Source organism: Magnolia sinica, chromosome 4 (assembly GCF_029962835.1).
Source record: "Magnolia sinica isolate HGM2019 chromosome 4, MsV1, whole genome shotgun sequence".
Classification (NCBI taxonomy): domain Eukaryota; kingdom Viridiplantae; phylum Streptophyta; class Magnoliopsida; order Magnoliales; family Magnoliaceae; genus Magnolia; species Magnolia sinica.
This window is the reverse complement of record NC_080576.1, coordinates 102084732-102103110: the sequence shown is the minus strand read 5'-3', so window position 1 is coordinate 102103110 and position 18379 is coordinate 102084732. Positions and strand designations below refer to the sequence as shown.

The following is an 18379-nucleotide window of genomic DNA, read 5'->3' as shown; positions in this document are numbered from 1 at the left end:
AAGTGATGCCGTCTCTCATGAGAGTTAGAGTTTCTCCCGGTATCGTTTATGAAATAGGATAAGCACATGTCCATTAAATGTATTGAACAATATTTGTGAAAATTTAAATAACACGAAGCAAGTATGTGTATGCTATCTCTGGTTGTCATCTTGAAATAACTGGTTCAAAGTTACGGTTACTAGAAATTCTGATAGAACTTTGAGATACTTAAGTTAAGGAAATATTCAGATCAAAAGGTATATGTCTTTATGCATATAAGTTGTATCTAGTCTGATAAATGTTTTTTCTTTAAAAAATTATATATATATATATATATATATATATATTAGTGTTTGTGAAAAATACTTGATTTTTCATCTTTGGAAATATTCCAATATCGAATGGAGAGAAGAAAAAATTCTCTTAATAAGTAAGGTGTTGAGTACCTTAATATTTACTTGGTAAGATAGAGGAGTATTGAGGCTTGCATTCGCACTGGAACACACGGGTACGTATGCACACACGCACTGTCATGGTCACAGACTCAGTGCGAGGGCATGGGCATGTGAGGCAGTATGATTGTAGAGGCGTTAATGGCACACTTTGCACTTTGCACCTGCACAGATAGATTACTCCCTCGTGAATCGGAACAAGGCAAGTGCGAGTTGCATTGCGACAATGGCTAAGAGAGATGAGTTAGGTAGCTGGGTTCAGAGTGTTGTGGGTAAGAGGTTTGAGAAAGACCTCTTTGCCTTATATAGGAACCATGGAACCGTTTAAGAGACCTGGTGTAACTGCTCATGCAGTAATTAACTAGACCATGCAAAAACTACTGCATGTCGCTAGCCTAACAGTCGGAAATGACTAACCACTGTGTCTAAACGGCTAGCATGCAACTAGCCTCCCACAAGCAAAATGGTAAAAAAAAAAACTGCCAAAAATGGCTAGTTTCTCACCAACAGTCAGAAATGAGTTATTATATTTATGAACCTGAACCAAAACGTCCAGCGACCCTTGCTTATATAAACAAAGCTTGGTTGGATCATTCCATCATCACAACCAAACCAACTCATTCTTCATATACCTTCAAGTGTTCTCTGATCAAGCCAGTAGGTTCATTACGAACCTAAGACCGTCAAGTCCATAAGAACCAGACCAATGTAGTTGTCGAATCCAGCAAAGCTAATCTTCATTTTTCTATTTCTTTTCATTTGGAAAATTTCTCTTTAGTTTTTATCTACAAGTAAAACTGTATTTATAGAGTTCCATCAATGGTTCCTTCGTGCTTGCTGAACATAGAACCATAAACAGGCTTGTCTAATCCTGTAAGCTATTTACCTGTAACTTGTCAGCAGTCTCAATTATTTTAAGAAAGAGCGAATAATGCTTTAAGGACAATGTGATCACACGTGCTTCGGTTGTCCTTAATATTATATTTGTTGGTTTTATTTTTTGGTTTCCCATTTCCTTTTATTTTATAGTAATTATTAATATGTAATTTGAGATTATCAAATCTTAACATTTTGCATGATCTTCTTTGAGAAATGTCTCATTCGGTTTGTTACAGGGAGCTCATAAATATGTAGAAATGAAAAGGGTGGATATGGGAGCGAGCAATGCAGGATGTGTGCTTTGGTGTACCTGTGATTTTGATGGTTTAGATTCACCAATAATCTCAACCAGTATCTAGTTGGAGCTATTGGATTAAACACCAAAGGTAGGTACACCCAACCACACTCCTGCCAGCGGGGGCAATCGATTTTCATCAGCAACAGTCCAGGACAACTCTGAAGGTCCACCTCAATCAGCCAACCCATTGAAGGAAGATTGAGTCAATGTTGCTCAAACTCGGAAATAGTGTTGTCAAAATCCTGTGATTTATGATTTATGATTTGAGTCAAATCTTAAGCAAAACGATTTGAATCCCACTTTCGAATCCATTGTTTTTTTTTTTGGTAATGAATCTTACCATTTACAATTCAAATTATTCTTGCTCTTTTCAATTTTAAGCTTCACTTACCTTTCATTTAATGTTTTTAAATTGGTAAGGGCTTTAAGAATCATTGAGGAAAAACTTCAAAAAATGAAAAAGACACATTTAGAAAAAGTAAATTATTTTATTTTGTTCTTTATAAGAAATTAAGGGATAAGTTACTTAAATTACTTATGACTCAAGTAACTTACCGTGCTTTCTACTTATTAAGCTTAAGTAATTAACTTTAAGTAAAAAAGTTATAATTTATCTTAAACCAAACATACTTATCTCAAATAAATTACTTATCCATTGCTATAAGTACAAAAAATAAACTTATTTGGTGGTATCCAAACAGGCCCTAAATGATACATATTCTCTTCGACATTAAATTGTAGAGCTTTAAAATAAAATAAAATAATAGTTTCTTCTCAATTGGTCAACACACCGAATTGGTAAGTCATTTTTATGGATGGTTACGAGACATTGAAATCAAAATATCTTTTTTCATCCGTTTATAAAATCAAATGCTACCTACATTTAGAAAATTAACAAGAACATAAAAATTTAAAGAAATCTTGATAAATTTTTTAATAGTTTCTTCTCAATTGGTCAAAACACCAAATTGATAAGTCATTTTATGGATAGTTATGATTATGTCAACTTGCGTCTTGTGGAATAACAGCTAGAAATCAAAATATCTTTTTTCATCAGTTTACAAAATCAAATGCAACCGACATTTAGAAAATTAACAAGAACACAAATTATTAAAGAATTCTTGTATGTTTTAAAAGAAAATTTCTTGATAGACTCAGAGATGAGAATCCTTTAACAATATAATGACATGCATATTGATGGCAAAAGGATGATTGCCAAGTTTTTTTGTTTGGTCTGATTATTTATCTTTTCCATATTTGCAAGTCGATACGATTGAACCCCTACCACAAATTGCAATACAATAACAATTTTGATAACATTGCTGGGAAATTTCCAATCCTACTGAATCTGAAAGACAGTGCAGTGTCCTTTCCAGATCATGCCAATATAAGCAAAACAGCCCCCATGACAAAGCCAGTCATGGAGAATTGGTTTTCTGTAGAACTAAAAGAAAAAAAGGCCCCATTCAAATAACCTTTTCCATAACAGCAAAATCACATTGATGAATACCTCACCGCTAGGAAGAAAATTTCATCAATGACTCAGTTCAACCACAGTGGACCCCAATTAATCAGGAAAAGACTTAACATATGATGACAATGATCAGTCAGTTCAACCACACCTGCCTACATTGGGGGCTCTCCTATCATACGACTGGACAACCTTCCTTCATTTGACAATGATTTCAACATCACTTGAGCATTATCAACCAAAAAGAACATCAATTGCATATACATTCCACAGAAGCCAACACGCAAACGTAACCAATGTTTCGAGAAAAATAGTGATACGGATGGCAATTGAATTTAGAACCCCAGTAGAGATCCCTCTCAAACCGCTGCTCAATCCAAACTGCACATTTGATCACACGACCAATCATGCAACTGCGTGAAGTCCAGTTTGTTATCTTAATGCAAACAGCATAGAAGATTTCGTGAAACAAGTGTAAAACAAACCCAATTTCCCCCATCTTCAACAGCAGAGAGTGCATACCCCTCAACTTCTGGGAATCATCATCTCCCACTACGATGAATTTATGACGGTGGAATGAGATGGCAATGAGTATGAAAGGCTTGTTGCATGGACCAAGAAGTGCAGTTCAAAATACACAAACCAATTTCAGCCATTGAATCTTCCTGACAATTCAGAAATCTGAAAGCCTACCTGTACTCCCAATTAAAGAACTGAAGAGATTTTGCAAGGAGCCTATAAATGGCGCTTCGATAAAGAACTTAGTAGCACAGAACAGCTCTTTACAAAAGGATAATCAGCTGGACGGTCTAAAATCAACTAGCAATATATCGTCTTGGACGAAAACAGTAAACAACAAGATCATGAAGACTCCATATGTACAGACCAGTAAAAGCCTTGGCTGCTTATTGCTTAAGGATGAGCTAAGATGCCCATGTTCACTGAAATGGCCAAGCTGAATTTCCTACAATTACTTATTCACCAGCTAAAAGCCAAGGGTAGCTTTGAGCATATTGTATACTTCTTCACTTCGAAGAGCACGCGTATGAGTTAGCAACTACATCGACAGAGCAGAACCATACCAGTGAAAATGAAGATGATTAGAGTCTTCTCTTTTTCAGTCGGATACCATCATAATTGGGGTCATGCCATCCCGGACCACCATGCCCATAATTCTCCTCTTGCTCCTCTATGCTTCTTGGTCTCCTAGGGTTCCCTAGTCGGAACTTGATATGGCGGTCGAAGTCCCTAGACACGGCTCGATCACGGAATTCTGCATCATCTTCAGGACAAATTCTACCAGGCCTAGAACCATTTTCTGCATGATAAGCAAAGGCTTCAGCATCAGCACCGATATCACAGGGCCTAAACGGACGAACCAGTCCTCGTCCCTCATTACACTTCCGTCTCTCATCAACACATTCATCATCCGCAAGCTCATGACCTCGCCCAGAGTGCGAAGCTACAAAGAACTCGTCGCCTTCCATCCTTTCTCGAGGGTCTATCATCTCCAACCTCCTAGTGCTTCTCCTTGTAACCCTGCCAGATGGACTCCTGCGAATCAAAAGGCGTCTCTCATGTTCCCTTGGAGGACCTGCATCTCTAATGTCATTCGACAATCGGGACATGAAAGGAGGCGAACCATGCCTCCTACCCATCACATTTTCTGGAAAGCAGGGGTGGCCATGAGGTGGTCTCATTCTTTCAACTCTGAAAATCTGTGGAGGCCTGCCATGCATCAGTTCCGCACGTCCATCGAACCCAGCAGGAGATCTCCTTCTAGGTGGAGACCCTTGACAAGGAGAGCGCGATCTTGGAGGAGATCTGGAGGAACCTTGAGGCCCACGTAGAGAACGTCTCCTTTGGATAGGAGAAAGACTCCTCTCTCTCCGTATGAATGGATTTTCTAATCTTGGATATTGAGGTCGACGGCGTGTAAATAAAGGATCCATCATATCTGGCATGCCCCTAATGAAATTTTCCTGATGCTTGAGAACAATCATACCAGGGCCATCTCCACCGATACACCTTTCGGGGCTAATGTCTCTCAGAGATCTACGGGGCATTTGCACTCCAAGTGGCATGGGCCCTTCTCTCCCTCCAGCCTGCCTAAGTAGAACCATCTCAGGACCACCTCCACCAATGCACCTATCCGGGCTAGTGTCTCTCAAAGGTAAGCGGACCATTTGCATGCCAAGTGGCATGGGACCATCTCTCCCTCCAGGAGATTGCCTTCTTAACTGCAGATGGCGGAAACTTTGAATGTCGTCATTTTTAGGCTTCCCCCCTGCCCTGGCAGCATTTACCATAGCACCATCTGGTGGAACAAAGCTGTCTTTTGTGGCAGCAAAAGCAGTGGCTTTCTTGTGTCTAGGGAGTTGAAAATCAGTTGTGATTGGATATTGTTCAGAAGCATAATCCCGATTTGAGTCACCTAAAGCATCTGACCAGTTGTCGATCCGTCCTCTGACGGGTAAAAAAACCGATTCAGATTTTCCAACTGATTGATTTTGGTTCCTCTCTCTGTCAAATTTCCGAAACCCATCCATGCAGATTTCATCTCTGAAACAAAAAATAAAATAAAATAAAATAATAAGAGAATCAAATGCATTTGCAAAAATGAAAGAGAAGTAGGAGAAGCAGAAAGAGGGACCAAGGAACATACCTGCTCCCCCGTGGATGTAACTTATCACCCCTGTCAGGAAATTTCTCTTTTCCAGTTCGCGATGGCAATGACCTAACTGGGTTAGATCTTGGTCTTCCTGATGAAGATCCATCATCAGCCCGAGCCAAGTTGATGATACGGCTACGGTTACCCTTACCATGAACATCTTTATTTGCTTCTTCACCAGTTACACATGGCTGCATCTTGGGGATATTTGCTTGGCTAGCTTCCACTGGGTTATGTTCTTTGACCTTCTCCCGTTGGTTTTTACTGTCACCCTGGCCATCATCTGTGACTGTTTCTTGACTTTCACCAACAGATGGATCAGGCATTGTTTCAATGCCCTTCGAGCAAACCCGTGGTATCCTCCGAGTGGCCTTGCCAGGTCTCTTCTTTCCAGATGCAACAGTCTCCACTTCAGTGGATGGCACTGCACTGTTACCTTGATCTTTCTTCTCACTGCTAGGAGCACTATCATCTCCTCCAATACAATGATCACTTGTTTCACAAGGAACCTCTGTTTTACTCTCTCCACCCTCAATATGTGATGATATAGTAGCACAATCATCCCTAGGAATGCCAGAATCATCAGCTTCCTTAACATCTGAATGTTCATGATCTATATTTCCTGCATTTCCCACATCACTGATACCCTCAATAGTATTATGCACCAATGGTTCTCTGACCTCACCATCTTCATAGTCATATTCATCACTCTGTTGCTTACCCACCATACTCATCATGCCAACTGCATTTTGGGAAACAACTGATTCAAGTTCATGAGTGGGAGGATCATCTACAAGGATATCACCTGATTTGTTAACATTCTCATCCCTATAACCTTCAGCTACTCCGTCATTCACAGATGAATGGACATGAAGCTCATCTGAAATGGATTTAGATGATTTGGAATCTGCACCCTCAGAAGAAGTCATTTGTGCAGTGTCCACCATCTGGTCACTAACCACCAATTCTTGACCATCGGGACCTACAGATTCTAAACCTGAGGTCTTGACAACATTTTCACTCGTTGGGGCTACCTCTCCATTAATGGGCATTTCTGAGGCATAACTATGAAGCTCCAACTGGCTTGATATCCCCTCAACTGCCTTGGGGCATTCTTGCCTACTCTCCTCCAACAGTTCAGATTTTACAGCTCTAGAATCTATAGACTTCAGCCTGCTAGGATGTGGAATCCTAATGCCTAATCGACCGGTCCCATCAAATGGTTCAGGTTTAGGGGTTCTCTGATTTACCAAATTCAGAATGCAGCGTTCAACTGTTTTACAGCCTCCTAGACTACCCACCTCGAGTGGTTCTGATTTTACAGGTTTTAAACCAACCAGTTTCACATTACTCATTGATGGCATTGGTTGACCTGACAAATTCAGAACAGATGCTTTTCCCATTGAATTTAATTTACTTGATTCACTAGCAGGGCCTTGACTCAAGGACGCCAGCAAACAAAGAGGTGGACTGAGCTGCTTAAGAAGGCGAGCCTTAAAGTTATGATCTTCATCAGGAAGTGTGGTGGAGCTTGATAATTTTATATCACTCTTACTTTCAACAGGTGAGTGTTTTGAACAAGTCCCTTCTTGTTCTTTAAGACCCGTATCCTTTGGGCCTATCACAGACTTCTGGTCACACATGCTCCCCAGATCCAACCCATCAGTTCCATTTGCTGGGTGGTTCATACCCGAATGGCTAGAAGGGTCATCCCAAGTTTCCATCATAGTATTCAAATCCCACTGCGATCTTTCCGCAGGCAAAGGAGTGCAACCAGCATTTGATTGGGCATGATGGACATTATCTTCTTCCTCGGCCAAAGCTAGACCTTTCAGCTTCCCCTCGTGAGCACCAAAGCAACTCTCACTGGCTACCAATGAATTTTGATGCAATTTCTCTTGCTCCTGGGAGCTCCCTCCATTATTCTGACCTTCTACAGGCAGCCCAGAAGGTTCCCCCAGTCCCAGTTGCAATTCAGTATTTCCTGAAGCTCCCTGAAAAGCTGGTTTATCATTTGGCATAAAATTTTCTTCACCAAAAGGTTCCTTCAGAGCTAATAACAGTTCAGTCTTTTCTGGAACCCTCTGAAATACCAATGGATCCTCGGGAATATTTTTTTTCTCATTGTTCATTTCCTCCCCAGCACTGGCAGTACCTGTTGAATGCTGGAGATGTAACCCAAGAGAAGTTGCATTGCTTGACAAAAGTTTTAAATTTCTATCAGCAGAATATCCTCCTCCATCCTCCAAGGAATAGCGCTTTGTATTAACAGAAATCTCTGAAACCGGCATCCGAGATAATTCCGGTACTGAGATGGACTGTTCATTTTGCAGTCTGTCCGGCTCCCCATGCGGTGAAGAAGGTATTTGAGAGGGAGAAGGAGATCGAAGAAACGGAAATCTCCTTTTCTTGATGGGTACGCCAGCAAAAGAATCACTGGACTGCCGACCAAGAAAAGCGACTCCAAGCTGCAAATAGAAAAATTCAATAATCAAATTTTGACTAACAACAATATAATTTCCCATGCTAGTGAATAACTTTGTTTAGCAAATACATGTAAAATTTTAAAAAGTACCTCCTCAGATACTGGCATATCTCCAAGTTTCTTTATAGATGGAAAAAACAGACCCTGTTGTGTTTATTTGAACCACCAGCAAAGGCACACCGGCTTTTGCTTCTTTACTATGCTGATGCAACTTTGATACTTTCTCTGAAATACAGTGAGCTGTCACAGAAGAAGTTTTTGCTACATAAGATGATGGAGTTGGCGAAAAGCTATCTCCTTGCAATCCTCGATCTCTCTCACAACTACTCCATACACATAGGCAGGAACTCTAGAAGAACAAAGACATAAACATTGATAAATTATTTATGGCCTTGCAGTACATGGATTGAAAATGAAATAGAAGCCACTTCAGACTGAATGTATATAACCATGCAAATTAAAAGGCCACATGGGGCCAAAAAAAAAAAAAAAAAAAAACTTGGGTAACGCTCCTTTGGCTGAAAGGATGGAAGGTATAGGTGGAAAATTTTAGCATTAAAAATTCACAAGCCACTGAAGACCGACAAAAGGTAAATAGCAGGCAGAGCGGAATAGTGAAACAAAGTAGTGGCATGGTCAGCAATTATCTGGTCAAGATTAATAAGCAAACTGGAAGAGGTAGATTCCTTTGTCCAAGTAAGCAAATGTGTCTACAGGCAGTGTTCAAAGTATTGATACCACACCATCTATCACCCTTGGGATAAGGAAATGTCTCGGGGAACTTTGGGAAATATTGCATGTATTTCATTATGTATCATAGTCTCAGGGAACCATTAGGGAAACTTCAGGAAAATGGTGGTACTTTTCAGTGAAACTTCAAGAACTTAAAACATTACAAAAAAAAAACCATGCATAACAGTTTTCCACTGTTCGAGGGACAAAAATCTGCATTGTCAGCCATAAGTGATGCAAATATATCTGAAATGATCTGACATCATTCAAACTTCATACGATACAAGCAATGAAACACAAACAATTTAACCAAGTTAGCACAAAGAGTGCTGGCATGCTAAATTCGAGAGGCATCTTTTTATGACTACCGGTGTAACTAGAGGAATAAGGTATTAGAAACAGTAGGATCTTATGCATCAGAAAATACATTTGGTTTCGTGCCAAAGAGGTCTACTACTGAAGCTATCTTCATACTTGGATAGCTAATGGAGAAATAAAGGGAGAGGAAAGATCTCCACATGATCCTTTTTTACTATGAGAAAGCTTAAAGGGTCCAGAGTTAACCAAGTGGGTGTTAAGAAAGAAAAAAGTTTCAAGAGGATATGTTGGCATGATTAAGGATACGTATGAGGGAACAATAACAAATGTGAGGACCACTAGTTGAGAGACAAATGAGTTCCCAAGTATTATATGCAAGAGTCAGCATTGAGCTCGTACCTTTTTCCGTTGCTTATGGACAAGTTAATGAGGCTTTTGCAAGAAGAGATCCCAACGTGTATGTTGTTTTTTAGATTACATAGTTTTGTTTGGGGGGGGGGAGGGAAGCCAGATTAAGCATTTAAAATTAGTTGGACTATCAAAGTATATGGAGTGCAATTTTAGTAACAATAGGAGTGAAAAACCACTGTGGTGTGAGTCCATGGGTGTGTGTGTGGTGTGAGTGCGTGTGTAACAATAGGAATGAGAAAGAAAAATTAGTTAAGATTGCTAAGTACGAAGTTTCCCAAAATGACCAATTTCAATATTTTGGGTCGATACTTCATGAATGGAGAGATTGAGAAGGATGTTGCCAAAGAATCCAGGCAAGGTGGAAGAAACGGAGATGTCCCACTAGAGTTTTATGAGATTGCCGTTTACCACACCAACTTGATGAGAAATTTTATAAAGTAGCTATAAGACCAGCCATGCTTTATGGGATAGAATGTTGGGCAGTAAAGGAATAACATGTTCATAGGATGAGTGTAGCTTAATGATATTGAGATGGATGAGTTTGAAGTCATGGAAGTGATGCAAGACAATTAACCACTTGCTCTAAAAGCTCAAATTGATCGAGCATGGAAAATTAATTCCTTTATCTCATAGCCTAGGCCCCAAATCCATAGGTTAGGTCCTCGACTGAACCCTCCTCATGCGCCCCAAATCCATGAGTTTCGCCCCCTCGTGGGCCCCAAATCAGATGTGTTCTGTGAGTTGCCCACCCCAAGTGTGCCCCCGCATCCCACAGGCCACCCTACTCGAGCCAGGTGTGAAAATGCCCCTACATTAGGAAGGATAGAACCAGAAAGAAATGCATTCAAGGGAACTTAGTAGCAACACCAATAGGTAATGAGATGAGGAAAAGTATACTTAGATAGCTTGGTCGTGTGCAATGGAGACCAAGAACTACGCTGATTAGGAGTGAGTTGGTACAAATTAAAGGCTCTAAAAGGGCAAGGGGAAGGTCCAAAGGGATGTGCGTGGAGGTGGTAAGAAAAGACTTGATGAGCTATGGTCTAACTAAAGTTATGGCCCTTTATAAAGTGGAATGGCAGAAAAAGGATTCATGTAGCTGACCCAAATTATTTGAGATAAGGCTTAGATGATGATGATGACAAAGTAGGATCTTATGGAGTGAACGACCCACAGATAAAGGGAATAGAACATGGGAGAAACAGCAGAAAGCAATTAAGGAAAGACAGACTGCATACAGGCCTGATTATTAAGACTTAAAAGAGTGTCGTTCGTAAGTAAAAAGACAACGCCTTTTAAAGGAAATGACGTGACAAGGGAGATGAAAGATACAAAGAAGATGAGACTTTAAGTAGAGAAGATCAATCAAAAGAAACCGATTTCATTACGTTTTCTAAGTGGAAGATAGAGGAGGGAGTTATCATAGTTGCCATTGGAAATATCGCAGATATTGCGATATATCAGCATGTGTTGATAGTATGATACCATGTGAATCATGCTTCACCATTCCACTCTATCAGTGACCACATCCTCAATTAAACCATAGGTCCACATGAATGCTGACTTCAGATCCCAAACTCATAAATTAGAACCTTGAACAGTGTAGAAGCATTCGCTGAAATCCCAACAACAATGTTTCATGGTTGCAGCCAACATCTACTGGTATTATTCAGGAGACAACACACCAATAAACCGGAACCATAAAAAGAACAAACCTAGAGTACAACTCAATTAGAGGAACCATGCTAAAAATATGAAACATGAGTTCAGAACACCCCCATTTCCTGTCCAACTTTAAGCATGTTCTAAAATAAAGTAAACCTGAGCCTAAAATGGAACCTGGTATTAATCAGAAAGTCCACTTTCCCATGACATATTCATACTAAACAACTGTGAAAATGAATTACGTCAGAAAACTCTAAAATCTGATCTCAGGATAAGGACTAAGGACAAGAACCAATTTCTCAAACCCTGCTCATACAGTATAAGAAAGCTGCTTCTAACTTTCAGCAGGATGGTGTCAAGCATGGTCATTCTGGTTTCATTTCTGTGTGAGTACAATTAAGAACTGGTCAGAAAATAAAAGATCAATCACACAAGTTCAAGACAAATGTATTGGGAAGCCATCCACCCAAGAAACAACCTCTTGCTCCAACACAAACATACATCTTGCCCTGAAGCTCTTGTTTGCACTGCAAGCTCCAAAGCTTCAAACATTATCTGACAAGTGTAAGCTCATCTAGAGCAAGCAAGCTGCCCTTTCTGACTTATTTCCCATGTGAAAGTTATCCTAAGTAGTCGGATGGAAAGACCATACAGTTCGAATGTGACAAAAATTCATGATGAAGGCACCTTTTGCTGCAAGACATTGAAGCACTTACAAAAATTATGAATTCAACCCTCACTTCTATTAAGCAAATTTCCACAGTTATCACTTGGTCCAATTACAAATAGACTAGCCAAAATCCACTAAGACATTTTGGATAACCAAATCAACACCAAAGTAGGGGCACCGAGTGTAAATAAGCAAAATAACCCTCAGAAAGAGACATCAGAACAGCTCAGCATCCTGTGAGAATAAGTAAGAGGGTGAGTCTTCAGTACCCTCATCAGACATCAGAAATTGGTCTCCTACAATCTAAAATTGAATGAATGCACACTTTAGCACAAGCAAGGTTATCCCTCTCTCACCATAAGGGCCATGAGAATGAGATTTGGACAAGAAGCCACTCCCTATTCGACAGTTTGAGAACCAAAGCAATTACATGAGATCCAGGCCATTCGTCCAGTGACCTTATTATGAATGTGCCATGCTGCTAAGAGTCTCATCCACAGGAGATAGGACAACGCTACATCAATGATTGTCTAATTGATGGTTTTGAATGCACGGTTTTAGTCACGTATGCATTCAACAAAAGGAAAATAGACCAATTTTATGTCTGAGATCCTATTGACAGAGAGATTAACAGTGCATGAGAAATTCATTAAGGGTCACAGCTTATGAATGATTGATCATCAGATGGTGCAAAATCAACCCCTTTACAGCCATTGAAAAATTTCATCAACACAATTCAAAATCGCTGAGTATATCATATAATCTCATGGGTGGATCACCCATAAAATCGAGAAACCCACAAACTGTCATGATTTGAGGGGGAAAAAAGAACATGAAGAAATGAAATCAAAGAATGAATGACGAGAATAATCAACTTCGGGCTGTCAATGGTCTGGGGTGTTGGGGTTGTATTTTGAAATGGAAGGGCTATGCCTATTCAAAAAACTAAGTTTGCTTGGCCTGGCCCAAGCTAGTTGACAGCCCTACATCAACATACGAAGAAATTCTGAGGCTTCCAGATCTTATCAGTAACAAATGACAATTCTGCATGTGTACCTGCACATGCATGAGATCCAAACCATTAATCAGGAGGCCCAACCATGTATCTGTCCATGAACTAAAAATCAGGCAGGTCCACTCACCATATCGAATGCAGGTTGTTGAACCATATTTTCTGTCATTCACTCCATCTTTAACGCGTGACCCACAAAATAAATAGACCAGCCTGATCCTTAGGCCAGGACAATGGGGGGCATGCATGATAAACGGCTCAGATAATTCTGGCACTTGCCAGTAGATGCGCATGTGGGTTAACAGAAACATTATCAGTTTATCTTTTTTGCTTGCCCCTCTACAGCACCCATGGAGCCCCACAAGCAAGCTATAGGCAGATGCATGCCATGGATTCCAGATCCATCAACCGGACCCACCAAGCTCTTGCCCAGAAATGGGGCCATTCCTATCATCAAGCTGCCACGTGTACGGAAACGGCAGACGCTAAGAAAGAAAGGGCCATTCATGTCCGGACGCAGTTTGGCTGGTGACCCCAAAACCAGCCAGCTAGCTGGTGTCAAAGCTGTGGGCCCCACCATGATGTATGTGTTTTATCCACGCCGTCCACACCTTTTGCGAGCTCATTTTAGAGCATGAGCCCACAAATGAGGAAGATCCAAACCTCAGGTAGAGCACAACACAGGAAGCAGTGGGGATTGAACCCTTACCATTGAAAGCTTCTGGGGGCCCACAGAAGTTTTGGATCAAGCTGATATTTGTGTTTTCCCTTCATCCAGGTCTCTGTGACCTTATCAACAGGTTGGATGGCAAATAAACAGTACAGTGGGCCTTGGGAGGTTTTCAACGGTAAGCATTCAATCAACACTGTTTTCCTGTGATGGGTCCACCTGAGATTTGGATCTGCCTCATTTTTGGGCTCATGCTCTAAAATGAGTTGGAAAAACGGATGGACAGCGTGGATAAAACACACATCATGGTGGGTCCCATAACTGACACCAGCTAGCTGGCTGATGTTGGGGTCACCAGCCAAACCACGTCCTTCACGTCCGACCAAGCTGACAAGACGAAGAGCCAAATTTTCGTGCTAGGATGTGATTGGCCCGCCCGATGAAAGGTTTGGATCTCCCAAACGTGTCCCAAGACGGCACGTGCTCCTGCCTCTAGAATCGGTAAAACTCCTCATCGCCAAAAAGATTAAAAATAAATAAATAAATAAAAATCTATCTTCCTCAATCAAGAGCAGAAAATGTAACAGAAGTATCAAAGATATCTCACAACATATTTTTTTTTTTTAGAAGGGAAGAAGATCACCGGATGATCATGGATTACCTGACCTAGAATAGAAAACAGAAAACCCTACGTGGTTTCCTGTTCTGGAATTGCAGAAAGCTCCTTCTCTCTCTCTCTCTCTCTCTCTCTCTCTCTCTCCTGAAACCCTAGAAATCGAAAACTGCAGTCTCTTGAAACCTTAGAAATTGAAAACTGCAGTATAAACCCTGGAATCCAGAGAAATCCTCTTTCTCTCTCTTCTATGATTTGAGCACACTATCTGAGAGGCAGAGGTGGCTTTTTGACGTATGGATGCAAGCGAGTTTTTGATACTCTGAAAGATTATCATGATCAATACGCAGGCCCTTAGAAATTGTACACGTCGACAAATCAACTCAAATGAAACCGGCTAAATTTTCGCCACAACTGGTTGAAAAATCATAATCTTTGATACTTTCGACACTTGCTACTTGAAATAAGATCATTGGATACTTTCAATTTTAACCGTCCAATATATGTCCACCAATCCCGTATTCAGACAATATAATACCATTAGTTTTTGGTTCACGCTACATCTAGACAAGTATACATAATTTGAACGGTTTAATTCCACTTAATTTCATGGCACGTGTGCGAGTCCAAAATAATTTCTAACTGCCTGCATATCATCCATCCGACTCCGTCAGAGTACCAAAATGTTTCACCACGATGCAGTCAAACTTTGCCTGCGCACTAAGAAATGTTATATAATCCATGTGGTTCATCCTCAAGCGCCAAAAAGAAACGCGCCACACATGATAATTTATAACACGTGTGATGGATCCGACACGTGTAAGGAAAGTTCGTTTAGAGAGAAAGTAATTCTGGTCCATCAATTGAGGTGGGTCACGGGTGAATGAAGAAACAGACAGTTAGAAAATTGAAGCATGCGTGCAACTTGTACGTGCTGACGAGGAAGCGGATCGCGTCCTACCCTGCCCGTCTCTACGCAAGAACTGGCAGATCAGTGTGGGGCCACCGTGATGTATCTGTTTATCCACGCCGGCTGTCCCTTCTCTCATGTCATTTTTAAGGTATGAGCCGAAAAATAGAGAGATCCAACGCTCAAGTAAACCACACCACAGATGCCGCCCATGATCGAGAAAAGGGACGGACCACACGTGAATAAAGGTGGCCCCCTCACGCATCTGCCCGTTCCCGGGCAGAGATGGGCGGGGTAGGACGCAATCCGCTTGAAAATGCAGCGTTTGAAAACGAATTCCAAGTTGATTACGACGTAATCTATCTGACACGTGTCAGTCTCTAGGAGCGGTAATCCGCCTCGGGTTTTGCGAAGACATCGAGAAGTTCACCGCTCCACACGAGCTAACATGAATCACGTGTAAACTATCCGAGCCACTCATTCAAGTGGGGACCATTACTAAGAAACCCATGCTCGTATGGTAGAAAATTACCAACCGTTAATCAATCTCTTTCAAACGCCCGCTACTTTCAATGGCTAAGAAGGAATTAGATTCAAAGGAGCGATGAGTTTTCAAAACATGCATTCGCGCGTTTAACAACGGAATTTTCTGGAAAGACAACAGCAAATTTGAGTGCACCGTCGATCATGTTCCTTTTCCTTTCGTCTTTTTAAAAAAGATGCTATTGCTACAGTGTCTTCCAGGAAAAAGAGATGCTACCGTAGAGAACCGGAATACGATAGAACCATCTCTCTACAGTATAGGTGGCAGCTTTACATATCAATCCAAACCGTCCAAACTGTGGGGTCCACCATCGATGAAAAATGTATAAAGAATTATACTTATCAGAAAGTCGTATTCATTACAACTCTTTAGTTCCTACCGTTGATTTTGCCCGTTATTTCCAAGGACAGTGGATCAGATGGTTGCGAGCATCGAATCTACATTTATGATGAATTAATTTACATTTATAGCAAGGCCCACTAGAAGAACAGTTCCAATGGACAAAAACATGCCACGTGTACTTTAATAGCAAGACGGCCATACCATATTTGCGTTCTTCTGCCTCTATTGTACGATCTCTTATCTTTAATAAAGAGTGCTACCCACTTGCCGCCCAAGTCTCGTCACTAGCATCATGCATGTCGTAGACAGCTGCGCCTGTCGTTTTCTTATTTATCTGATACTCCAGCGGACTAGGATGCTTCATACTCACCCGCCCAGCAATTTTGCATGTAGCATGAAACTTAAACTGAACCGTTCAAAATCGTGGGACCCATTGCACGTCCAACGAAAAATTAAAGTTAGGTCACTGGAATGAAAATAACCCCTGATTAGCAGAGTTATATTCCACCGATGGTTTACTAGTTATCGTACTCCATCAGATTACAAGAGATTTTTTTCACGTGAAATTATTCTATGCGTCGGCATTACAGTACGACAGCATTATGTATCACATAGAAAAAAAGCGTACGACAGCCGAGGGAGGAAAACCATGTTAGGAAGATAACCCGCAAGAAACGGCATAATAGCTGGTGACCCAGCCACCGGTGATATATCCCTGGTGAACTGACTGTGGAACCCTCTGTGATGTATGGTTTTTTTGTCCACACATCTGTTGAACCGAGAGAGGATAGTGATCCCACCGTTGAAATATTCCAAGGGCCAACCATGATGATTATCTTTGCCACCAAACCTGTCGATTAGGTCACAAAACTGTAAAAAGGGAAAACACAAATATCAGCTTGATGCTTGATCCAAGCCCACGAGATTTTAAAAAAAACTGGTTGGCGTGCAATACCCACGGCCTCCTGTGTTGTGGTCCACTTGAGCTGGTATGGATAAAACACATCGCGGTGAGCCCAGCAGGAGCCATGAGGCAATCTGCGTCCAATCCGCTGCAGCACACGGGGCAGGGGGTGCACCAATCGTCTTTCAATCCAGTGAGCCTGCATGGCCACGGTTAATTACCATTGATTTAACGGCTACGATCATCCAATTAAACCGTATTTTGAATCCAGCACGTGGAACTAGTTGGCCATTCAATGGTATGTTATCCAGCCACGTGTACTACAGAGAAGGCTCTACCTTGCGATCTTCGGTAACATATGCCGTCGAGTTAGACGGTCCAAATCAAGGGCCCCAGCTGCAGAAAAGTCTAAATTACCGGAATCACGTTGATTGATACTCAATTACCTACAAGTAATAGAGTTGACTATAGTTTTATAAACAAACGAATCCACATTTTTTTTAATTTCAGAAATAATCCCGTGCTCTCGGGTATTATTTAACTCGTAGGTCACCTTTTTGTATTGGCACATTTGAACAACTGATTAATTGATCCAGACCGTTCATCAAGTCAAGCATTGGACCGTCTGTCAGGTCGACCACACATCAACGCTCATTAGATGAACCAATCAGTCGATAAATTAGCCCTCTGACAATCTTAAAGTGGGCTTGAGGATTGCTCAATCCTCGGAAGCATTTCTTTATTGGACCTATTCTTTTAAAACAATAATCTTCACCATCCGATTTTATAGGCCATAGAACGGATGGTTAGAATCATCCAATCAGAATAAATAGTCCAGATCTGGATTATAAATGTGTAAAGATCATTAGGTGTGAGCAAACCTAGAAGGTGTTCACGTGACCTGTCTGAAAGTGGAGCGGCCGCAAGGCCGGCAGGCCGACGAAACTGCCAGTATCATGGCCCAGTTCCATCAGCATCACCCACCTGTACGCCAGCGAACATCCGTATCATGGCCCACTTCCGTGGGCATCACCGGCACCGCCCAGTTTGTACGGGCTCCGACACCCGGTGGGTGCTTACGTGGACTTCGATTCGACCATACATCAAGCATGAATAATGGGATCAACCACCTCCCATTTAAAAACATAATTATATCGGTACTGTATTGTCAGGAGAGAGAGAGAGAGAGAGAGAGAGAGAGAGAGAGAAGGATTACAAAGTTTAGAAAGTTGGCTTTAGATCAAATATAAATACACAGCTGCACAGATTGCTGTCCGGAAACAGCAATGGGACAGCAATGGCCCACCAAACTTCAGCCAGTCGGGCCCAACTCCTATCCACGCAGTCCATGC

At 41.3% G+C, this 18379-nt stretch overlaps 1 protein-coding gene across 4 annotated transcripts; it reads right to left on the bottom strand.

Annotated features, from left to right (window-relative positions):
* Positions 1-3103: 3103 nt before the first annotated feature.
* Positions 3104-14632, bottom strand: LOC131243552 (uncharacterized). 4 transcript variants are annotated; one of them, XM_058242988.1, is made up of 4 exons: positions 14376-14632; positions 8327-8585; positions 5746-8219; positions 3104-5642 (listed from the first exon to the last, which is right to left on the bottom strand). In XM_058242988.1, the coding sequence occupies exons 2-4, from the start codon at positions 8342-8344 to the stop codon at positions 4181-4183; spliced, it is 3954 nt and encodes a 1317-aa protein (XP_058098971.1). In that variant the 5' UTR covers positions 8345-8585; positions 14376-14632; the 3' UTR covers positions 3104-4180. The 4 variants fall into 4 exon arrangements, with proteins under 4 accessions (XP_058098971.1, XP_058098974.1, XP_058098972.1 ...); XM_058242991.1 differs by having other exon boundaries at positions 8327-8476; positions 14376-14456; XM_058242989.1 differs by having other exon boundaries at positions 14358-14438.
* Positions 14633-18379: the final 3747 nt, after the last annotated feature.

Bases quoted from the DNA above. Each gene is read 5' to 3' on its own strand.
- LOC131243552 (XM_058242988.1), bottom strand. The intron at 5,643-5,745 runs GTATGTTCCTTG...TTTTTGTTTCAG, and splicing joins TTACATCCACGGGGGAGCAG to AGATGAAATCTGCATGGATG.